Source organism: Rutilus rutilus, assembly GCF_951802725.1.
Source record: "Rutilus rutilus genome assembly, chromosome: 25".
NCBI classification, from domain to species: Eukaryota; Metazoa; Chordata; class Actinopteri; order Cypriniformes; family Leuciscidae; genus Rutilus; species Rutilus rutilus.
The window spans coordinates 5,733,594-5,759,781 of NC_140229.1; the positions used below are offsets into that span (position 1 = coordinate 5,733,594).

The 26,188-nt window shown below is 37.8% G+C and overlaps 1 protein-coding gene across 1 annotated transcript; it reads right to left on the bottom strand.

The window, feature by feature from the left end:
- Positions 1–21: 21 nt before the first annotated feature.
- On the bottom strand, positions 22–26,175 carry atg10 (ATG10 autophagy related 10 homolog). Its single transcript, XM_084401261.1, has 8 exons — positions 26,117–26,175; positions 24,151–24,245; positions 20,252–20,374; positions 18,711–18,833; positions 10,840–10,972; positions 10,348–10,445; positions 1,863–1,960; positions 22–707 (listed from the first exon to the last, which is right to left on the bottom strand). Exons 2-8 carry the CDS (start codon positions 24,151–24,153, stop codon positions 608–610), a joined length of 678 nt encoding a protein of 225 aa, XP_084257387.1. The 5' UTR covers positions 24,154–24,245; positions 26,117–26,175; the 3' UTR covers positions 22–607.
- Between the last annotated feature and the right edge of the window lie 13 nt (positions 26,176–26,188).

A 26,188-nucleotide genomic window follows, 5' to 3' on the forward strand; every position in this document is an offset into this window, starting at 1 on the left:
TTAAAACTATGGAGTCAGTAAGTCACTTAGGCTGCATTTATTTGATCCAAAATACAGTAAAACAACAATATCGTGAAATATTATTATTTTTATATTTTAAAATGTCATTTATTCCTGTCATGTCACATGATCCTTCAGAAATCATTCTAAGCAGATTTGCTGCTCAAGAAACATTATCATCAGTGTTGAATGTTGTGCCTAATATTTCTGTGGAAACCATGATATATATTTTTGGCGATTATTTGATGAATTCTGAAGTTCAAAAGAACAGCATTTATTTGAAATATAAATCTTTTGTAACATATAAATGTATTTACTGTCACAATCTAATGCTCACCTGATGAATAAATTATGTACTTTTTTTTATTATCTTACTGAACAAAGATTAATGGTAACGCATGAATGAACAATATTAATACAACTTATTAATACATTAAGTTCACAAGCTCAAGAATGCTCTTAAAGACTTGGTGTCTTGAATGTTCAAGCATTGCTAACAGGACTTTCGAACCCTCTTTGAGACCCTCGGCCGGGTCACAGGTGTCCTCTGGGTCAGTGGAGTCTGAGACAGACAGGAAGATCAGAGCAGGGCATTAGCAATGGAGCGTCAGTCTGGAGCGGACACCTCGGTGCAGTAGCTCAATGGGACGTCCAGTCCGACGACGGGGCCCACAACACTGAGCCAGGTCACGATATAGTTCACCCTCCTGAGAACAGATGAGATAATCACATTGCAGTGCTGCAATTTGAATCTTTTTTTTTTTTTACATCTAATCATATATCGAATGGATATGCCAGATCTGATAACATTTAGAGCTAAATAAGACAGATATAACACTGGTGAGATGATATAACACCATTTTAAAATATTAAAAGAACATTTCTAGATTAAATAAAACTTTTATTAAAAGCATGCTCTTCATTACCACAGAAAATAATGCTGATTTGTCCCTCATTTAAAATAGAAGTCTATGGGGCAAGTATTCTGGGGGGTTTAAAAGCAGAAATTTAAAGCTTGCATTTTTTATTTAAGCATTTACATAAATTATAGATCAAATTTGAATTTGAGCTGTAAAAATCTAATCTAAATCATATTTTTTTGTGGACGTTGCTTGGTGGATAAAATTGATGGATATAAGCTTGGTTTCCTGAGGCTTACAGTGAAAACCAAGTCACACAAATGAAAATAACAAAATTTATTTAAAAGAGTGCTCAAAAACACCCTCTATTATTAATTAATATTATATTTTATAATATTGTATTACCATTAAAACAATTAAATATTACATTTACCTATTATGAAATTTATAAAAAATAAATATAATTCAAATATTATATATTTATATAATATAATATAATATAAATAATTTATATATCATTGGAATTTCCTAAAGTAATTCTCCAATGCTTTATGGATAGTTAAGTCATGCCTATTTGTGCAGATTTTAACCGGGTTTACTTTTTTAGTTGGTCAAGACAAGACAGAAAAGGTTAGTAAGCGATTCCATCGCATAGTTTCATGCTTAAATTTTCAAAGCTTATGCATAAGTATTTTATATTTTAAACATTTATTCATTATGCTGAATGCCTACTAGGATTCCGTTGGAAGTGTAATACTCAGTCGAAATATATTTTCCACGGTATATCCAACAAGCTGTTGACTGAATTTCACACAGCGTTCCTATAGCACAAACAGTAAAGCGCGACACTAAGGTCATTTGTTTGATTCCCAAGGACTGGGATAAAATGTGTATCTTGAATGCTATGCAAGAAAAAAAGCATGTGATGAATGTAAATGTAACCCCAGAATATTCATTTCCCAGAATGCATGACTACTGAAGCTGCAGCAGAGAGAAACTCACTTGTTTTCAGCTTGTGCCAAATCCAGAGCAGGTTTCATAAACTCCTCAGTGCGACATGGATGAAGCATGAAAAATGGTTGGCCCAGTAAAGGATGTTCCTACACACACACACACACACACAGTGTTCAGTTCTTTGTTAATATCTATTCTGACCTCATTTTTTTTATAAGGAACAGGTTCTCACTGTCACACGCTGTAACACAGACATTAAACCAGTGCCACAACATGTGTTTTTCCATCTTAACTCAATGTTAACTAGTCACACGATACTTTTCATTACCCAAATTCAATTACGCTCAAAGCTACGGATAAATTAAAAAGAAAATTACGAGGCAGACTTAAGCAAATCTGCCATGCAACACATGGTCTTCATTGGCACCCTGCTGAGCCGCTCTCGAGTGAGTCTCGCACACTGGAGGGCACTCATGCACAGCAGAGATGGAGGAATGTCCTATCCCATAATACTACACCATCACGGACAGCTTCTTATGGAGCATTGGAAGAAGTCATACTTAGGAAGAGGTTTGGAGCAAAGGCAGAGGAACAATCTGAAATGTGACAATATAAAATTTCTGTTGAATCGACAAGAAACGGCGTTCACAATCTTTTTGACTTCCGTAACCTGATGTAATCTGAAACAGAATATTCATATTTATTATCAATTCATAAAGAAAAATAATAATAATGTAGAATTAAAGCGGCAGTTCGTAGTTTTTCCTCTTTGTCGCCACCTCTGTTAGAAATCTGCAATTGCAGATATTCGCGGAATTGTCAACTTTACGTGGGTTGTGCCTCGGCACGGCATGGCGCGGATGAATCCAATGTTTTGAGGACAATGTGCGGCTGTCAATCACCGCGCCGGTGTGGATACTGTCATTCGCTATCACAGATTCTACTTTTTGGAAGTATGACCAACATAAGAATTTTCACCGGAAAATGTCATCTGAACAAGTAAGTAACATCCACTTTTGTTCTGACCAACTAAGGGGGAAAAAAAGCATTGCAGTAAATCACGCTGATTAAATCTAATGATCGCTTATCATATCACGTCAAACCGTGCAAATTATACTTTGTTCTCAAATTGTTAATGTTAAACATCAGCATTGCGTGACTACATTTAATGCCTTTCCGATATTTATCCTCGTTTTCGCATGGGTCCCGGTTGCATTCTTTTTATCTGTAGCCTCTCCGAAGTCCGAAGTCTTTTGAATTTTAAAACGGGTGAATCTCTAGTTATCACTGGTGATTGTCGTTTGAACCTTTCTGGATCCGCCATCAAATTGATAAGTTTAATTATATCAAGTGCTGTGAGAAAAGGCTATAAATCTCCACCTCCAACATCCTCACACACAATATAGCCTACTAGCCGAGACTCCTTTCTTTATGTGTACAGATGTGACGTAAAGACGCAAAGACATGCTTGAATTTCCCGCGGAAATCCACCAGTAAACCACTGGAATTAAAAACATTATTACAAGCTTACCATTTTGAATCGAGCTAAGGCAAGCAGATCGTTTTGAACACTGGCTGGTTATGTATTTGCTCAAAACTATTTTTTGGGATAATTTTTAACGGTTAAATTAATTTTTACGGACTGCAGCTTTAAATATAAATCCAGAAAATGATTGTCATTTGTTTAAAAAAATGCACACAAATTTAATTAATATTAATTAATAATTATTAATTATAATATTGTAATTAAAATTATTATTTTAAAAAGTTGGTTGTAATATAAAAAATATATATATATTATTTAAATATTATTTAGCCTACATACTTAACCTGTTACATACATACACACATACATACAGACAGACACATTTTTATTCACCAGCCACTATATTAGGTACAACTTGTACAGGGTTGGTCGCCCTTTTTCCTTCAGACCTGCCTTAATTCTTTGTGGCATAGATTCAACAAGGTTCTGGAAACATTTGTAATGAGTAGTTATTTGAGTTACTGTTGCCTTTCTATCAGCTCAAACCAGTCTGGTTGTTCTCCTCTGACCTCTGGCATCAATAAACTCACTGAACACTTTTTTGGACCATTCTCTGCAAAGCCTAGAGATGGTTGTGCGTGAAAATCCCAGTAGATCAGCAGTTTCTGAAATACTCAGAGCAGCCCGTCTGACACCAACAACCATGCCTCGTTCAAAGTCACTTAAAGGGGTGGTTGATTATGATTTCACTTTTCTAACTTTAGTTAGTGTGTGATGTTGCTGTTTGAGCATAAACAACATCTGCAAAGTTACAATGCTCAAAGTTCAAAGCAAAGGGAGATATTTGCTTTTAAAGAAATCGTTTTTTAAAGACAACAACAAACGGCTGGTTGGGACTACACGACATTCCTCCTGGGTTAGTGACATCACTAACCCTAAAATGTACATAAACCCCGCCCCCGGGAACATGCAGTGCATGTTGAGAAGAGGAAGAGTTGTTGTAGTCGAGCACATTTGTGAGTCTGCTCAAGCTGTCGCATCCATCTTTTCACATGCAATACAGTACGTAACAAATCCAATAGCATGTCACTCTGTAGGCATCTTACAACAGTTCCTACACAAGCGATTTTATAGATTATCATGACAGAATATGCTAATCAAAGACTTGAAGATAGTTAACTCCACATCAGCAACACAACTTCATTGACAACTAACCATTCAGAAACGTCCTGTTGCATTCTACATGTTGTCACTTCTTCTTGAGTCTCTCCATCATTGTCCGACTCCAGTTTAAACATAAAAGGCAGAACAGTTGAGATAATCGGAGCTGCTAACACACACACACATATACACACACAAGCTCTTGAAGCTCCGCCCTCTGTGCCGGGAGCAGCAGCTCATTTGCATTTAAAGGGACACACACGAAACGACGCGTTTTTACTGACCCTCAAAAAGGGACATTTTTAACATGCTGTAAAAAAAATTATCGGTGGGGTATTTTGAGCTAAAACTTCACATACACACTCTGGGGACAACAGAGACTTATTTTACATATTGTAAAAAAGGGGCATTATACCACCCCTTTAAATCACCTTTCTTCCCCATTCTGATGCTCAGTTTGAACTTCAGCAGATCGTCTTGACCATGTCTACATGTCTAAATGCATTGAGTTGCTGCCATGTGATTGGCTGATTAGATATTTGCATTAACAAGCAGTTGAACAGGTGTACCTAATGAGTGTGCGTGTATATAATAATAATAATAATTACATATTTACATTACTTTGACTGTAAAATCAAAGCTAGTGCATAATGACAGACACAAAAAACAATTATTTGAAAAATGCCTAATAATATATATATATATATATATATATATTTTTTTTTTTTTTTTTTTTGTTACATTTCAACATCCAAGTAACATATTCAATTGCATCGACTTGAGAACCAAGTTCTCAAGCAATTAAACCACAAGCCAGTTTGAAGAAACACCAAAAGCACCAACTCAACACCAGAACACAAATTTTGAAGACAACCGCAAGGTCCGAGGCTGCCATTTGGGACAGAAACTTTTGTGTCAGTAAGCACCCGCTTAATCCAGTCATCCAAAAACCTTTTAAAAACTATCCTCTCCGCAAATAAAAACAACCTCAGTGCACTGTCACCATCTGCATTAAAATTCACAACATCAACTGTCTAGATCTATTGCTCTGTTACCGTTCAAGCACCAAAGACATGCTGACTCTTCAAATTCCCTCGACGACACCTCACTGTTAGCATCAGCGAGATAGAGTTGGACTTTTTCAGGTTATTTGTGAAAAGCAATGCCATTGTGTTCCTATACTGCGGCACGATTCCAGCTCGGTCAGTCAATTATCATGACTTCATCTACAGGCCTCATGGGAGAACAGACTGAATCACTATGCATACCAAACTGTTGTGAACGTGGAGGCTAAACACTGCACTTCAGAGTCTTGTTCTGTTGAAATGGATACTTCTGTAAAATACATATATACTGTACACACACACACGCATGCATGCATGCATTCAGATCACATACAGTCTTGAATATAAAAGGTACTACAAGTTTTTTTTGCAGTGATACAATACAACAGTGGTTCATAATCATGGTCCTGGAGTACTGCACATTTTAGATGTGTTCCCAAAAAAAACACACCTGATTCAACTCATCAGCTAGTTACTAGAGACTTCAAAACAGGGGCAGTCTAATGGTTAGAGAGTCAGAGAGTCAGTCTGGTTACCCGAAGGTTGTGGGTTCGATTCTCAATAACGATAGGGAATGACTGATGTGCCCTTGAGCAAGGCACCTAAACCCCAATCGCTCCCCGGCCGCAACAGCAAAACTACTCCCTACTCTACTCGCTACTCATAATGTGTGTGCAGCTGCGCACTAACTTGGATGGTTTAAATGCAGAGGACAAATTCCGAGTCCTTCACACGTCACTTTCACTTTCAAGACCTGAAATATGTGTGTTAGTATCATGTGTTGTATCAAAAAGGTGCAGTTTTGGGAGTATTTCAGGACCAAGATTAAGAACCACTGCCATAGAAGAACCATTTTAGGTTCCCCAAAGAACCTTTAAGTGATCAGTTCTTAATAGAACCATTTTTTCTTAGTGTGAAGAACATTTTAATAATCTAAAGATTTTTATTTATTTTTTTTATTGAAAAGAACCTTGAACATGCATGGGACCTCAGGGAACCATAGATGCTAATAAAGAACATTCATTTAGGTTCATTTTCATGGCGCATTCACACTCTGTTCACTGACCGTTATTAATTGAGGCCTTACTGGGTCCTCAAGAGAGAAGGGTTCTGCGTTGTCCTAATCTACTTTGCTACCTCTATTATTGGTTACGCTAAGAATGCGATTTGGGTTTAAGAAAATTGGGGAGATAAAGAAGAGAACGAGAGATATAAGAGGGTAAAAACAGAGAGTGCAGGGAGAAAAGCGAGAGACCGAGCAAGAGATAGAGAGAGAGAGAGAGAGAGAGAGGGAGAGAGAGAGAGAGAGAGAGATTCCATTGGCGTCACTGCTCGTAAAGGCCTTGATGTGAGTCACTCATGTTTACCTGCGTCAGATGCGGCAGTGTTCCATCTCCTGAGCACCTCAAGACCCTCAAACCTTCCGGAGTCTCTCCCTCTGCTTTTACTGCGGTCCCTCTCCTCTATTATCCTCCACTGCCTCTAATCAGCCTTTTTCTGCATCTATCGCTCCATCCATTCACCATCTCCCAGTAATCATGCCTACGGATCTGCATCCCTCACAGCCTAAGGCAGGCAGCCCTAAACAGCTGGAATCAATTTTTCCATACGATCCAGGAGATCTACCAGGGAGGAATGCCAGCCATCAACGTAAAGTTTGATCCACATCGTAGCTTATTATGGCCAAGAACCACCCACTAAGACAGGAACAGCTATCCGATTGTCATGTAAACCGACCAATCATAGTTTTAGGATGCATTTACACTGTAGGTTTTGATGCACAACATTTTCACAACGGTTCTATGAATATGCAAATTAGCCCCGCCTCCACTCAATCCTAGATCCACTATTGACATAATAGGGGTTATGTGCAACATTCTTCCGGGTTCTACAAAACAGGTTTAACTACTTCCGGCCGTCAGCTACTGAGGTAAACACAGCGTAGTAATGGCGACCTTCTATAGCCGGTGTTTACAGGAGCTACCCCTAATATCAATTTCAGATGTACACCGTATTGCCAAACGGACGTCCAGAGCCCAGAGTACTCTGTTAGACAAGGGATTTAAGTTTTACTCATTTATTCATAATTATGAAGGTATGTAGTATAATTATGTAGCTTTTGCTAATGGCACCCGATATAGTGTAAGCTAACTATCAGTAAACAGTTAGTTAGTTTAGACTTGTATGCTATCAGTAGTTTAGCCTTTTATTTTTGCTCTTTTGCATTTGATTAAAACAATCAAATGAAGACTGCATTTTAGCGATGGGGTTATAGTACCAACAGTATAATTACTACGATGTCCTGTGTGTTTATGCTGGTCAACCTTCAATTATGTATTATTGACCCACGGCGCCCCTTCCCGTTCCCATCCGAGGTCTCGGTGTGCTCGGCCTCGGACCCTCTCCCCTGCTGTCCGGCGGGGGGCCGGATCCCCGGAGAGCACACCGAGACCTCGGACGGGAACGGGAAGGGGAATCCGACTATTTAATTAAAACCCGTGAAATAATAAAAACATTAAAAAAAAGTTATTTCTGCCCAGTGCTCTGAATGTCAAAAGTGAAGAAATTCAATGAAGCGCGTGTAAACGGCAGGAGTAACTATGACTCTCAATTTTCCCCCGACACAGAGCAGATCGGCACACAACAAAAACTGCTGTTCGGATGTTCTCGTTTCTGAAATTTCAACATTCGTGATAGGGCTGCACGATTTGGGGAAAATATCATATTGCGATAATTGAGGTCAATATTGCGATTACGATTGCGATATGCGATATAATAAACAAATGGTTTCATGAGTCAACTTGCTTGGTTCTCAAGGAAAATAAATGCACACACAGATTAGTGATAATCAGCCTAAAGAAAAAAGTTCTTTAGTCAAGAGCAGTGAGTGTTTTTCTCTGTTCCCTTTGTTCTTTGATTAACTTTAGTGACAGATTTATTTATTTATTTATTTATTTATTTTTTTGCATTTTAACAAGAACAAAACATAATTTACATACAAGAGTACATATAACCATACATGTCAGGTTAAAGAAAAATAATAATAATAAAAAAGAAATTGAAAAAAAAAGAAAAAAAAAATAACTTTAGTCACAGATGTAATTAGTGGCTACTGTACTGTCCCTTTAAGACCAGCCGCTGTCAGAGACGCGGATCTCACACGCGCCTCATTCTTTCACGAGTTATCACAACTCTTCGTGTTCATCATAAGACTACTCTTATGTTATGAAGACACTCGACAAAAAGACATTTTTGCATAATTGTGTGTGTTGTTCGTTCAAGCTCGAAAGAGAACTGTATTCTGTCATGCTGTTTTGTGCGCACGCACGATATTAGCGCAAGTCTTTCTGTCAGTCACAGTCAGGACATTCACAGGCAGCGCGTTCATTTTGGCATACATGTGTGTTGTTCGTTCTACCGCGAAAGAGAACTTGATACTGGCGCGCGTCTATCTGTGTGTGTGTGTGTGTGTACATGTGTGTGTGTGTCAGGAGGACATTCACAGGCGGCTCGTTCTTTTATGTCTTATCGCGCATGAATGGTTTAAAAGCATTTGCATTAATAAGTGCGTTAACAGCGCTAATTTGTTTATTTAATATAAAATCGCACCATTTTGCGTCATATAATCGCGTAGGCTTGACATCGCGATTGCAATTGCGATACGATTAATCGTGCAGCACTAATTCGTGACATTTTAATTAAAACAAATACACTAAAGTTTGATCAAAAATAAGAATTTTATTATAATAAGCGAACATTAACAGTTACCTCAGAGATCACCTACCGCTGCAGATGTGTACGGAAGTGAAAAGCGGAAATGCTTAGACCTGCTTATAAATACAGGGAACAAATTATAACTTATGCAATGTGATGAAAGGGTAGTTTGATTTCTAACATTATTCTCTCAACAGACATTTACATCGATAGTCTGGCGTTATAATTTATTTGCTTTTGGTGTACTGTGGAGTGGGTAAAACTGTTTTTAATGGCAGGCTAACGTGCACCGTTGACTCGCGCTAGCCTAGCACCGGCTAACTATCCAAAAGTAAGGACTGGATGAATTTTTAAAAAAACTGTCTCCACTGATGAATAACAACCAGGCTCACTTGAAAATGAGGTCCGATGTCGAAAATCCTGAACCACCCCTTTAAGGTAGTTTGTGACGTCAGAAACACCAGCGATTTCAAACCGCATTTTTGAGACTGTCTTTGGTTCACTGAAAATACTCAACAATGGTGTTGACTTATGAATTTGCAAATGGTTTGTCTTAAAGCATATAAAAGACATCACATGGACATAAACAACATTAAAAGCTTGATTTTCACCATAGGGGGACTTAACAAAATTAAAAAAATTTGGCTATCCCCGAAATATGATAAGTGATTTTCTAAATAAGAAACTAAAACTTGCTAGGTAGCGATAAATGTCTAAATGAGTAAGTCAGTGAATCATTCATTCATTCGATTCGTTCAAACGGCGGATTCATTCAGGAAGTAAATGGCTCTCTTTAAGAATGGGCCATTGAATCAATTGGGTGAACCAATGATTCGCTCAAAACGCAGATTCATTCAGAACAGACAATATTGTGTTCAAAATATAGCACAATATTAACTTCTTATTTATTGAACTTGTATAAAATCAATATCACATTCATACTCGTGCTATTTGGGACAAAAACAGCACTCGTGTGATATTGCGCTCGTTCCTCGTATATATATATATATATATATACACACACATACACACACACATGGTCAGATGATTTTGAGAAAGCAACTGCCAAACAACAAATTCAGTTTACTCATGATATCACACACATTACCTGTTGGGTCAGCGTGTCCCAGGGTCCCTGTTGTAGTCTCTGTCTATAGTTCGGATGAACATTGCTCCACACCTCCTCAAGAGAGAGGGGATTCCCATCTGTAATGAGTATAAGGTTTGATTACAGTCCGTATAAGTGATCACTTTAAAATGGTTGATGCTTGCATGTGCATATTTGCTAACTTGCTCAATAACAGCTCCAAAAATGTTTACACGGCAGCCTTTAATTTATTTACAGCACAAAGTCAAACTTTGTTGAGCACAGGCGTAAGTCACCGTTCTGCCTGCTTTCTCAAAACTCAAAACACTCCTGTTGAGATGGGATCTCAGTGTAAATGTTGAGTCTGTTTTTGCAGCGCACATAAAACCAGACTTTGAGAAAGCAGAACACAGAGGGTACTGAAATACACACACTGATAAGCGAAACAGACAGCATATAAACAAGACTTTGCAGTTTAATGATAGAAATGCAGTGAGAGAGAATGTCGTGTACCTAACGTAGAGGCTCTGAAATAGAGGACGGGGATCTGATAGCTGCAAGAATACAGAACGTGGTATTCATAGCGCAGCACAGCATGAATTTCACATACTGCCTGAACTCCAGCCGTTTCATCCTCAACGTTTGACTAGAAAACAAGACAGAAAAAAATATAGAAAGTGAGAGATTCATGCCATTCCATGAAATAGATGCAGGGGGGGGAATGGATGCAGATACCTGTATTTACATCCTGTTTTCGGTCGAAGTCCACAGTAATCGATTGTCGAGTTCACGCGCGTGATCATAGGTACTAAACCTATGCGCGTGAACTCGACAATCGATTACTGTGGACTTCGACCGAAAAGAGGATGTAAATACAGGTATGTGCGCTGGCTGAATAAACATCATTTTTATTCATATCTTTCACATCTACTGCAGTCAGATTAACCCGCGTTCACTCCGAAGGAATCACTCACATGACCTGTGCACTTGTAATGACACATCAAGGATGTTAAGAGGCTAAAAGCAGGTTTAAAACTTGCCCCATTGAAGTCAACAGGGTGCAAATTTTAAAAAGAGGATAACACGTTGTAGGCAACACCGATTTTTGTCGTTGTTCTCTGTACTGACAGCACTCCAAATGTACAAAAAAATGAGCTCAATGTTAAAATTGACCGGAGTTCTCCTTTAAAGACATTTTTAATGTCAGAAAAAGAAGATGTTCTTCTGAACTTTCGGTTTTCGGCAAAAATACTAAGCAGCACAATTTCTTTGAAAATTGAGAATAATAAGAAAAGCTTTTTGAGCTTCATATCAGCATGTCATAATTATTTATGTTGTTTTTGACAGTTTTTGGAGCTCAACAGCATCCGTCCCTGTTCATTTTCGTTGTACAGACAAAAGTCGCCAGAACATTCTCCTAAAGTCTCCTTCTGCGCTCCAAAAGACAGTCATTCAGGTTTGGAACTGTTCTTCTCATACAACTTCTTGCCACATAAATACTAATTCTGCTTAAACCGATTTAACAATCTTCCACAAGAAAGGAACTGGCTTGAATGAGAAGTCATGAATGGAGCCATATCGCATATCTGATCAATGGTACATGAGCAGACTTGTCATAAAGCCTGAGCCGTGATGCCAAACCCAAACGTACATCCACACCACCCAGCCATCAACATACGCAAGTGATTCATCGACCAGCATGTGACTTCATTCTTCTTTCCATAACTTGACTGATGAACATGAGACCTCCTGAACAGTCCGTGTGGGCAACGACATGTGTTTACCTTTTTGTTTTCCTCTTGCATCCTTCATATATAGGATGTTGTTGAGATGTTGAGGGAGTTTATACATTCCACCCTTTATGTTGTGGAACATGACTAATGGTATCATGCACAGGACCCTCGAGCGGGTCCATATGCACAAATGTCGTGCAGACAATTAACCAAGGTTTCCTCTCTTTCATTGGGCGGTGCACACTGGATTTTCTTGCTCCTTCTCGACCTGCAACCCCTGGTGATTAATTGGCTGTCAGTATGTGGTTTAGTGCGCTGCAACTTGCACAAACACAGATAAACAGGAAGGGGTGCCGTCATCCTAGGGAGGAATTAACAACCATCCCTACAGTGCTGGGAGTAACTACAACTAAAAGCAGCAATGCAACTAACTTACTGAAACTACACTTTGTAGACATTACAGACTACATCACATTAGGGTCTCCAGTAACAAGCAACTTTCCCCAACAAGTAGCGATCATGTAACAACAACAATCTTGGACAGTCAGGTTTGTTTAAGTAAACTGGTTAATTTGTACAGCTGTAAAGACAATGAAAATAAAACTATTCAAAAAGAAACTATTCACTGATTCGAGTCTCTGCGCAGTATTTTGCAAGAAACCCTTAGTGTTTTACGCCATGCTATTGATAAATACTGCTTTGATTAAATTATACATAATATAATCTGACTATAATTTATTTTAATTGTTATATTATTGTTAACCTTATATCCTATATATATATATATATATATATATATATATATATTTTTTTTTTTTTATATCCTTATATACATCAGTGTAGCTACCATGAACTTGACCTCAAATAATATTTTTTTATTATTGTTAACAATAATATAAATAAAATATACATATTCATTTTTTATTTTAGATATTTAAAGGATACTGCACCCTTATATAGCTTTATAATATATATATATATATATATATATGTGTGTGTGTGTGTATGTGTGTGTGTGTGTGTGTATATATATATATATATATATATATATATATATATAAAATATTCAAGGTCAAATTCATTAATAGTATACAACACTGATGCATATATAAATGTATTTAAAAAATATCATCATCATCATCATCATCAATAATAACATAAATATGCTAAATATTATTATTACATAATAATAATCATAAATATTAAAAATAAAATATTCTAGGTCAAATTTATAAATAATATTAGCTAACTAAATTAAAGCTATATAAGAGTGCAATATTTTATTTAATATCAAAATGTATATATATATATATATATATATTGATAATAATACATATATAATATTATTGTATATACATTTAAAAGATATTGCATACTGTTGTTAGCTTGTAGCATATTGCTGGATTGTAATATAAATAATGTATAATAAAAGGTCTTTGAGCACTCCTAAATGGCACCTGTGATGTGATTTCAGTCATGGAAGCGGCTCTGAGACGCTATGACATCACTATGGCCTTTGCGGTCCACGCTGATATGTGCAGGTTTAATTAGCGAAAGTGTCTGAGCGACAAGTCGGATCACCAGAGGCGGTGGCTGTATCCCTGGCAAGTTCAATGCAGGCTCAAGGATTCTTCACGCATCCATGCCTTCACTGATAACATCTCCTCCCTCCCATACAAGCGCAGTCTTGAGAGACACAATACTACTGTTTCACATCCGACGTCTGTCAGGAATAAAAATAAAAAAAAGTTTGGAAAAGAGGCAAGGCAGGTCAAATAAAACAATGACATCATGCTTTTTCCAAACAGCACCAGCATTGAAAGGTAAGGGTGTAAAATAATGTGCGAGATGGGGAGTTAAAAGAGAGCGCAAACATGCTAGCAGAAAAACGCATTAAGTTTCAGGCAGGAAACCGTTTAGAAAAACGAATATTCAACAGCTCTCATTCAACCTTTGCATAACTGACTCTTCGACTGCATTTGGAATTCAAATAAAGGACAAAAGTTCAGCTGCCGTGCGCGCGCCTGCAGAACACGCTTAAAGTGTTCAAAAGGTCAAGTTTAAAAAGGGCCGTTTATTAACTCTGAAACGTGTTTCTAGCAACAACAACTGGCATCCGCCACCGTTTGTTGTCATTCAAATGCTGCCGTGTTTACGTTCGAGCAGGTGTACAGACGTAACGGTGCAATCGCTAAACGACGACACCTGCTCAACTCCACAAACACACAAGGAAAAGCAAAGGGCTGTGTGGCACACTGCAGCAGACGCTGTGAATAGCATCTTCTAAAGAGGATCTAACAGAGACATGAGCTCAGGTATACACTTTATATGCGCTCCGTTTTTCACTGTCAAAAGAAAGATCAATACTGGACGCGCAATAGCAGAGTAGAAGACGTTCCCCTTGCTTACCTGAATACCAGCGTTTGGCTGGGTAATTTCAGAGGATGATGAAGGATGGGCTCTTTCATTAACCTAAATAAGCCCTAATTACAGGTTTAATTATCCTAGTAATTCCGTTTACATTCTTCGCACTTAAAAGATTAAAATACCTTTTGCTTCTGGTGCATCTCTTGAGGAATGAATACAGATTTCTTCCTTAGATGTGGTTATATAGCAGCTACGAGGTCCCAACAATGTGTCTGTTCTGAAAGGTGCTAAAAAATGCTAATTGAAAATAATAAAGTGCATCTATTCATAGTTAGAGGAGACAACACGTGCCATATCTTTTGTTGACATTAGTGCAGTGCATCTAATGCCTGGTTCAGATTACACGATTTTTTTGTCTGTTATGATAGTCACTGTGTCAGATTACACGATTCTGACTCCTAAAAATCTTGTCATGTTGTGGGCAAGAAACATGTCAGACTATGTATAGAAAACACGTTGTTTTCCGACCAGTCATCACGAGCCGTCTCACACACTCATTCACTCGCATAACACACATACATAGCCTACACACACACTCACTCGCACATACACACTCACTCACTCACTCACTCACTCACATACACGCACTCTCTCTCTCTCTCACACACACACACACACACACACACACACACACACACACACACACACACACACACACACACACAGCCATGTTTATGTGATTTGTGAGGACATTCCATAGGCGTAATGGTTTTTATACTGTACAAACTGTATATTCTATCCCCTTACACTAACCCTACCCCTAAACCTACCCATCACAGGAAACATTCTGCATTTTTACATTTAAAAAAAAACACTGCTTAGTATGTTTTTAAAGCCATTTGAAAAATGAGGACCCCCAAAATGTCCTCATAAATCACGTATTTTCCCGAGTGTCCTCATTTGCAGGTGTGTTATCATAAAAATGTCCTCAGTTGTCATGAAAACAAGTACACTCTCGCGCACACACACAGTCACACTCACTCGCGAACACACACTCTCACTCACTCGCGTGCCGTCGTCGTGGAGGACCGTTAAAAAATTAAACATGCTAGTCTTTTTGTCGTTAAGTATCGCAGACGCGACGTAGGTTGTTGCCCACTATGACACACTATACGAGATGAAACGATCGAATCTTGCGTCCCGACGCCCGTTGTCGTTTGCGAATCCCCACAACACCCTACGTCAAACAGATCGTGCCAAAATCGGGCTAAAATCGTGTAATCTGAACCAGGCACACATAAAAGTTTTAGTTTACATAATATATGTGTGTGTGAATATATATTACTATATTCATATATTTTATGTCTATGTGTGTGTGTGTGTATATTATATATATATATATATATATATAATATACACACACACTGTACATACACACACACACAAAAAAAAAAAGAGAGAGAAAAGCATTTTCTGCTGTCTACAAACATACTGAAGGACGGTTATTCTTGTTTACTGGCCCCTTCATGTACAGGTGCTCATAGACAAAGAGTAACATTGAGCACAGAAGTCAGGTGTGTGGCACTGAAAAGGTTAACCCTGATAGATTTTTGTTGAGTGAGGCATTTATTCACTCCCTAAAAGAATTCCACCACTCAAAACAGGATGCCACAAAAAAAGAAAAAAGCAGTCCTGGTTTCGCTAATCTTCCACAGATCTTTTTGATTTTTTTTTCTTCCTTTCCTGAACAATGGAAAAAGGAGACTTTGTTGTAGCCTGCAAGCTACTGCTTGCTGCCGAACAGTTTTTACCAAGGTCAAGTTTTCTAAATGTTCTTTTATGCAGGGCATGTCAGGTGACGTGCGCTGTTGCACGACTGCACATGAGACGTGAACAAAGGAGATGCTGATGTTGAGTTAGTATCACTATAGACAATGCTGTTTTTTCTGATTTGGTGTATCAGTAATTTATCAATGGATAAAGCTTACAAAAATGTGTTCAGCTCACATTTCACCCTAAAAGCAAAAGAATGAATGGGGGGGGGGGATTTGACTCATGTATATTAAATATAATATAAACTTTGCGAATAATCACAGTGATTTTAAGGAGTTTGTAATTTCACCAGTTATGTTTCCTAAACTAAGCAATTTGGCTACCTTTGCAGATGATAGTTACTCTGATTAAAAAAAGCTATTTCAGAGCAAATACTGAACATATATTAAGATATAGTAGTGAATATCATTAAAGGTTAAAATTTCACTTTATGAGGTTTTTTAACATTAATATGAGTTCCCCTAACCTGCCTATGGTCCCCCTGTGGCTAGACGTTTTGATGGGTGTAAACCAAGCCCTGGGTATTTTTGAGAAAATGAAAGCTCAGACGGGCGAATCTAGAATCTTCCCTTTATGTCGTCATAAGGGGAAAGGTCACCTCCCCTTTCTCTTCTTTGCCCGCAAAGAGAATTTGGCCCGCCCATGAGAAAATGAGCTGCGCGAGCGCGATATTGTTTTTTCCTTGAGAGACATCATGGCTTGCAAACGAGCGAAGCATGGCAGTTGCTCAGTGTTTGGATGTACAAATGAATACAAAAGTATTTTTTTAGTTCCTTCATCCGAGCCTCCGAAGAACCAGTGGGTTATGTTAATTTCTGATGTGTAATTGTTCAGGTTCAGACAGATAATCTTTCTCTCAAAATCGTTCAATACTGTTTATGCATCAGTAAATCAAGCCAGTGACTAAAATATCAACTTCACATCGTTTCTCTTGGTAGGATGGAAATAATCTTATTTAAACTGTGATTAAAATATATACAGAAAGCGATCAAAGAACAATCCCTTAAGTTTCCAATCGCCCAAGCTGTCAATCACACAGCGCGAGTTTATCTGGACACTTGCCAAAACTCGTTATGAAATCAATGACGCTGTTACGCTGCACAACGAAGCTCTTACTTCATGTTTGCATTGGTGAAATCATTAGTGAGAGTGCAGAAACTGTTGCAATGATAAGATCTTCATTCACGCGATCAACAGGCTGTCATCTGCTCAATGCTCATCACTGCAACCTTTTATGTGATGGGAATAGATCTAAATACTTCTCACGATTCGTTAATCTCGATAGCTGTAATAGTAAAAACGTATAATAGCTGTAATAGTAAAAGTATTCGAGAGAGTTCCACATGTAATGCTAGCTATTTCATATGCAAGCATGTCAGCCAATCACAGCAGTGGGCGTTTACACTGAAGTCTCACGGCAGACACGCCCCTTCAAACAGAGTGTTCAAATCAGAGGCTAAAATCAAGCTAGGAAAAATGCCTTTTATTTCTAAATTATAAAAAAAAATTGCTCTTAAAAACATACTAACATTATAAGGGCACCCCAGGAAACATTATAAAATAATAAAATAATCCATGTCATGGGACCTTTAATAATTAGTGCGACTGATCAGCCCTAACCACAGAATAACATATGGATTGCATTATAAACAGTTACTTCATAAAAACAAAAACTGCTTTCTCTAATGGCACTGAAATATGTTAAAATCTCCTTCATGAAAGGAGACGGTGTTGAGTCTTCCCTAGTGTGTGTGAGCTGAATGTAAATATGCAAGAAGTCGAGTCATTTGCAATCAGCCGCAAGGGCTTACTAATGAAATGGGCTGAGAGTGGAGGTAAAGAAAAATCAGCCACAAGGCACAACCCCCGTTTTGGAGGAGATCATTAAGACCAGCATACCAATCAAACTATTTTGCTGATACTAATTTTAAAGATTGTTTAAATTTTTTTTTTTTTAAATCAAGCATACTCTTTTAAAGTTTAAAGATGTCACAACCATTTTTCCCCTGAATGAAAATGCATGTAGTGTGCAGACAAAGCTAAACGATTGTGTGTGTGTGTGTGTGTGTGAAACACCCGGATGGACAAAAGAGCATAAACATATTAACAGTCACATAAAAGTGTATGCCAACATTTGCAAGTTTTTCCTAACTAAACCTCGGCACGGTTATAAAGCAAGGATTTATTTAAAGTGTTTCCTTCAGGTAATTGATTCAGTATGTGGGGAAACACTTAGGTCAGTCTTCGTTTTTGGTGGCCCGTTTATAAGTGGGCAGGCTCATTCCACCCAAGAACCGCCCCCAGTTCAGAGACAGTACACTTATATGACCAAAATGGGTAAAACTAAATGACTTACTCGTCGAAGGTCTGTTCTTAGTGTTAGGGGTTGTTCAGATCACTAACAATAGTAATAATGATACTCAGCAATAGTAATAGTGATATTTGTCTTACCTGAATGTCATCTGTAAGAAGGTCCATGTTTTCAGCTTGCATGAAACACCCGTGTTGTTTGTGCAACACGCTTGATTTTACAGGGATGAGAACAGTCTTCTTCATGAAGCCTTCATCAGTGTCCTGGAACAAAGTCAAGTCACAACCAACAGTCACAATCAAATTAACATAAAACACTGGCATGTAAAAGAATCAAGAGTACCTAATGACTCTCAAGAAACCTCTCAAGAACATATCAGCCAAAATTAAATTAATTAAATTATTTTATATTTTAAAAAATATCATCTTTTTATGGCAAATTTGCATTTTTCGGAAAAAAAAAAAAAAAGACTTCGAAAATGATTATGCATGCAGATTTTATGAACTCATTAACTGACAAGACAATGGAATATTCATTCTTTTATAAGTTACATTTTTTTTCACACTGCAGGACCATTTAAAATCTAATAGTGAAGGCAAAAAGGTGATTAAAAAGGTGGTAGAAATTGAGACCAGTTATGTGACCTTACATATACACTTTCCCTTAAAATCTCAAGACTAAACTCTTTGACATCTATAAACAAAATGTCCATGGACATGCATTTTCACATTATGGTAGTATTTGTAGCACTATTCTTTAATGCATGCCAATTTGAAAGAAGACAAACAAAGTGTTTTTAAAGAGCCCATATTATGCCCTTTTATAAAGTCTTGTTTTGGGGGTCTACTACTAGAATAGGCTTGAATGTTCAAAAAACACATTATTTTTCACATATTTTTGACATTGTTGCAGGCAGCACCTGTTTTCCAAGTCTGTCAGTAACACCCTTTTTTAGTTCAGGTGCCACTCCTTCCAGAAAGCGTAATGTGTTCTGATCGGTCGGCTGAACGAGCGTGTTGTGATTGGTCGACAGCTTCCAGCCTGTTTTAGAAATGCCACGCCCCATACCATAACTGTGAGTTTCAACACACTTCTAACTAACTCAACCAGGCCCTACCACATTTTTTTGCATATGCCTTGGGCGGGAATTATTTAAATGAGGAATGAGTTTGTTCCCGGAGAAAAAAAAATCAACGCTACAATCAAGGCGTTTCAGGGAGTTCAGTAATAGTGCGCACTGGTATAAAGAATAACTCCCTTTGGAGGGACTTTGTGCTTTGTAACTTTGCAGAGCTTTTTTCATGCTCAAACAGCAACATTACACACTAAAGAAAGTTGAAAATGTACAAAAGCATTTATAAAAATTAAGTGATGAAATGTTTCTGTTCCTCGATAGTTGCTTTGGATAACAGTATCTGATAAGTGCATATAGGTAATGTAATGTAAATGTACTGTACAAAAAAAGTTTAATACATACATTATTGTAAGTGAGAACCTCACAATAGTTGAGAAATAATGAGAACATTGAGAAAGTGCTGAATTGTCAATTTTCTTAATCTTTAAAACAAAAATCTCTTATTTTATGTGAGATTCACCCTTAAAAGTTCTTTATTTTATTCTAAACCTCTAAGGACTACAAGTAGGCCCAGACTTTGTGGAGTTCCTCAAACATTCACTTCACCTTGATCTGCTCCCAGCTCCATCCATCCTGGATGGTCTCAGAGTGTTGGAGAAAGAGCCGACAGCAAAGCCGGAAGGTCCTTTCATCCAAGTAACATGATGCAGGGTTTTTCTCACCTGCCATCTGAGGGTAAGAAGAGTCACATTTAAATGTCTAACAACCAAAGATGACTTCAACTTTATTCTCCAAAACAAACATCATGTTGACATTAACATTGTAAAATCAACATGAAACACCATTCATGACATATTTCACTTCTGGTTACAATAGGCTATGAGAAAAGATAACATGCAATGGCCACATCTTGGTTTAAAGGGTAACTCTCGCCAAAATGCAACCGAGGGTCTTTTTGTTAATCTGCCCGAGGCAAACTTTCGTTTAAAAGCATAATTAGAATGGAAACGCCACTTTTAAGTTTGACCGTATTTTCGTTTTCGGTCAAATTGCCTTTTGAATGGGAGTGCTTGGGGCACTACTATGATAGCATCAAAAATCGCTATTTTTAAAACACCAAGAAGGCTCAAGACAACATGAAACTTTGCTCGAAGTATCACCAGGGGCTCTACACATCATTGAGAACATTGTTTGTGTACACAGAGTTTACTAAAAAGAAAGATTTAGTCACTAAGAACAACTCACTGTAGCTGTGTCCGCCGCCATTTTGTCAGTCAAAAATAGTCGATCTCCGAATGCGAATGAACTGACTCTGAATTTTAGTATTGCTTCTTATATGAGGATCCTTTTTCAAATACAAAGTCAATATTGATTTTCACTTACGACAAAACAACTAATTATCCGTGAATTTATATGGAACTAAGCTTTAGGAGCTTTCCATCTTTACTCTCCTCCCTGTTACGTTGCATTCGGAGATCGACTATTTTTGACTGACAAAATGGCGGCGGACACAGCTACAGTGAGTTGTTCAAAATCTTTCTTTTTTAGTAAACTCTGTGAACACAAACAATGTTCTCAATGCTCGAGTTCATGTGTAGAGCCCCTGGTGATACTTCGAGCACAGTTTCATGTTGTGTCGAGCCTTCTTAGTGTTTTAAAAATTGCGATTTTTGATGCTATCATAATAGTGCCCCAAGCACTCCCATTCAAAAGGCAATTTGACCGAAAACGAAAATACGGTCAAACTTAAAAGTGGCGTTTCCATTCTAATTATGCTTTTAAACTAAAGTTTGCCTCGGGCAGATTAACAAAAAGACCCTAGGTTGCATTTAGGCGAGAGTTACCCTTTAATACACAAATATGCTAATCGTGCACAACTACACCAGGAATCTGTATTAAGACCGTAAATTGAGACAATTCTATGCTGACTTTAAGTTCTCTCTACAGGTTGATGTGGAATTGCTGAAACACAAATTCCATCACAACTTTAGGTTGCTGCATCATAACAGCAGTTCTGGCTTCAATTACTCGGAGGAAACGGTTGATTCTCTAAGTGGCCCTTTCCTGCTCGTGCCTCTTTCACCCTCTCTACGTGAACAAGCAGAAATGAGAAATATCAAACAAACCCATTTATTCACATCTTAACTGATCAGCCGCTTTAGTGAGCATCTACAACTCCAACTAAACGGACACAACATGGCTTGATTAATTACAGCGTGTGACGCAATAAACAAAATGTGCACACACTTGAGTGGACTAGCAGTGTCTGTGTGTCTGGTTATAGCCCAATTCTGACATGTGGGGAAAGAACAATTCTTAAAATAACTGCCGAATCTTATCTCAGATTGGATGAGCCACATTTGAAGCCATTCAAAGAATAGCAGAGTCCACACTACAACTATAACGATAACGGCACAGAGAAAATATATAGTTGGAATCACTTTCAGAACGATTTTTTTTCCAGCTGATGAACAATATAAACATTGACAGCCAATCAGAATCCATCCTGCTTTAAAGAGCTCGAGCATTTAAATCAGCCGACGACAAAGCCGCAGCGCCATTCTATCACTTATAAACAAAACGTTATCGTTCGTTGGTGTGGATGCTATCTTTATAGTTATTGTTCTTGGTGTGAACAGGCCTTTAGAGTGTATGGTATTTAGTAAATATGTCAAAATGTGAAGCACCATTATTGTATGTCCAACTTTACAGTCCTGAAAATTATTTTCACGGTTGTTTTTAGTATAGTCATAACATGGCGAATATACAGTAGCATGTACGGGAATGTATTTATAATACACACTCGCATACTAATTCAGTAATCAGAAAGTACGATTTCAGATCCAACTGTTTTCACACAGGTTTTCACAAACACGCAAACATTGGTCAGCCAACAAGATAGTCCCGCCCCAAACTCATACATTGGTCAATGTCAATCAATGTTGTGCTACGTCTTGTAGCATTTACAGTATTTTCGAGATGACAACACGTGCCATTCTACTTGTAGCTGTTCACGACCTCGGACTGGGAATTATGCATTTCTATGGCAACACAATCAACGCCTAAAGCCTGTTTTATGCTTCTGCGTCGAACTGCCGCCGTAGCTACGTCGTAGGCTGTGTGTAGCGCGCGTACCCTACGGCGTACCCTGACGTGCACCTCTCCAAAAATGTAACAACGCGTCAATTCTACGCGGACACAAGCGCTGTGATTGGTCTGCCAGAACCCCTCCCTCGGGGTTTCACACGCTCCCTAGGTACGCGTCAACGCGGACAACGACACAGAAGTATAAATTAAAACCAACACGTTGCCTACGGCGTATAGGCTCCGGCGTAGGTCCGACGCAGAAGTATAATGAGGCCTTAAGGGTACATTTGCACGACAACGATGTACTAAAAACGTAAACGTTTTTCCTTTGCATTGTTCGGGTAGAGATGGCACCAGTGTGAAAGCTATCTCCGTTCAGACAGATCCACGAAAACGACTAAAAACGCTGTATTATGTTGCCAGGCCAGAAGATGGCGATGTCACTTTGTGAAGAAACACTACACCTATAGACCGAACACATAATATGCATGCACATGACATCACTGTTTTCACAAATTCACATTTTTGTAGTCTATGCTGAGACGATAACGGAATCGTTTTCAAAAACTTGCACTTTGAAACCCGGTTTCAAAAGTTTGCGTTTTCAGGCCCCCAAAACGCAGTTGTCGTGTAAATGAACAGCCAAAATGTTTAGTTGAAAACAGTGTTGTGTAAATGGCCCCTAAATTAATCTGCAGTGGTCAGGTGGTACAGCAGTCACGAGGTACAAGTCGAAGCTCTAGGAAAATTCCCAGTTTACAGGTTGTAATTACGAGTTCTACCGTGAACGCTTTTTACTCGTATTGTTTGTTTGACAACAATTATTACTTAATGCCACAGAATTTCCACTATTTGGTCATTTAACAGTTGAAAGTTTTACTAAAACTATTCTTATTAACATGCATGTTTAATATGCAAGTTGTCTCTGTTCATTAAGTTTGGATGGCACGTGTTTTATCATCGAAAAATTGCACAAATCAACATTTAAACTCTTGACTTCAAAATATCAATGTCGTATTTTCACAACTCAACTATATGACGTCTGCCTCTTGAAACTTTATAGCCTGAATCAGATCATGTTTTAAGGGAACACCCTTTACTGATACTTAAGTTACATAAAGCGTTATATGGCGTATTGACTGAGCTGAGCTCGAATACTACAGAGCAAATAAAGATAAAAGACTCAAAAACAGTTTGAGCATCAGCGCTCGTGTCACTTCAACCGTGCAGAACTCGAGAGCCACTATTTATAAAATCAGCAGCAACGTTGCTGTGGTAACTGCAATGCACTTTCTTTGACTTTGTTATAATTTCTAAAACGCCAACTGCCTGACATGTTACATTGTTGCTGTGTGACTCGGAACTGTCATAAAGAACATCCACAGCATCGCAAACTGCTCTATCGGTCTGTCTCTTACCATGATCTCACTCGCCTACTTCCGGGATCCTGGGCGCAGAGGGGGTGAAACGGAACAGCCAATGTTATTCAGCACAGGCGGTTTCAAGCCGCCCACTTTGGGGGAAAAAGCACAGCGCAGACATTAGAGGACAGACAGCAGTTAAAACATTCGCCAAAATAATATACACAACCGAGGAGAGAAAAGATCAGCGTCCACAACAAGGGATTTTCTACCAAACTAAAGACTTGACGCATTTAATACTAGCTATGACATTTTTAATTCTCATTTCTGGTCAAAACAGACTATTTGATTATGCATCCAACATTTCGATCCATAGTGTATTTAAAAATACTTTTTAGTAGTAAGAAGGAAGGGAATAAAACAAGGACCCTTAAAGGTCATCTGTCTAAAGTTATAATAGTAGTTATTAGCAACAAAAAGTATCTAGGACTTAAGAGAGGGCTAATCATTTATAATAATATCTTATAACATAAGCACATTTTTTTCTGTTATCTGAATATATATAACACCTACTTTTCGCCACCCAATCAAGTCCCAATTTTTTTTATTGAATGCTATATATGTATGTGTATATATATATAGATATATAATATTTATAAATAGCATTCTAGATTAAAACAGGTTATTAAAAACTTTGGGATTTGATTGGGTGGCGAAAAGTGTTACCAGGACCCAATAGGCTATTGTTTACTAAAATATAGGCTGCATCAGAAAACGCATACTTCCCTACTATATAGTAGCTGAAAAACAGTACGTGACAAAATAAGTATGTCTGAATTCACAGTACTCAAAAAAGATTAGGAAAAAAGTACCCGGATGACCTAATTCTTCCGGCGAGATTCTGAAGTGTGCTTACGATGGACACTTTACTGTCCCATGAGGCCACGGGAGAGGATTTATGAATGGTAGTGAAGCGACGCAACTGATGCTGTAGGTCACATGATAATGACAACATGGCGAATGTAGTACGTCCAGATTACATTCTTACTATATAGAAAGTACTTTTTTAGTGGTCGTGAAGTAATTACTTATTCAAAATAAGTACCTACTCAAGAGGGTATGCGATTTCGAACGCAGCCAATGGCTGATCTGCATACTAGCATACTACACTTACTATTTCTGCCATATGTTAGTAATGCTAGTATGCTATTCTGAAATCAGCCCATGAGTAGCTACGGCCTACCTGACACAGGTGGACAAGGTAAGCCGTTTCAGAAAAGTGTATTGTATTTTGATCAGTATATTAAAATCATTTTCTTTTCTTTGTAAAATCTGGCAATCAATGAATCATCCACAATAAGATGTGGAATGTGCATTATGAAATAGGTAAATAGGCATAGGTAAGTAAATAGTCCAGTTTGATTTGATGTTGACTCACATTGTCTGTTTACATGCGCAAGAATATTCTGATACTTATGGTCCTATTATATAAGCTTTATGTAAACACAACCAGAATGCCATATGAAAATTAAGCCAATATTCCAGTTTCTAAACATCAGAATAAAACTTTTGCTTCAAAATGTTGAAAATGTTAGGTCATATAAATCCTATCAGAATAAAGACTTAACCAGAATTTAGAACTTAAATGGAAAAAATTGCATTGCTTGGTCTGGTGGTTTGTGCCCTACTTAATTTTTTACATTGTCTAAAATCCATTTGTCTGCAAATAGTTTAGTAATCCAAGTATTCTCCAACACAGAATACAATTACTAGCTGATTCATAAAATACACTAGGGGTGTTTTGATTCTCACAAACATTAGCATTTTAGAAGTAAAGCTGATTTCTCCTTTTTCTATGTTCTATTTTGCTGTCTAAACTGCTAGTGCTATTCGTCAACTTTTTAGAAGATAAACAAATACAGTATTTGAAATACTAACTATGCAAAAACAGTAGTTATCACTGTACTTCATGAAAAGAGATTAGCACGACCCAAATAGTCTTATTTCAATCCACACTACATACAGAAGCTGAAGAATCCGCTCCACATTTGCCATATCGCTTTAAATTTGGCCAGTGACAGTAGAGGGTGTGATT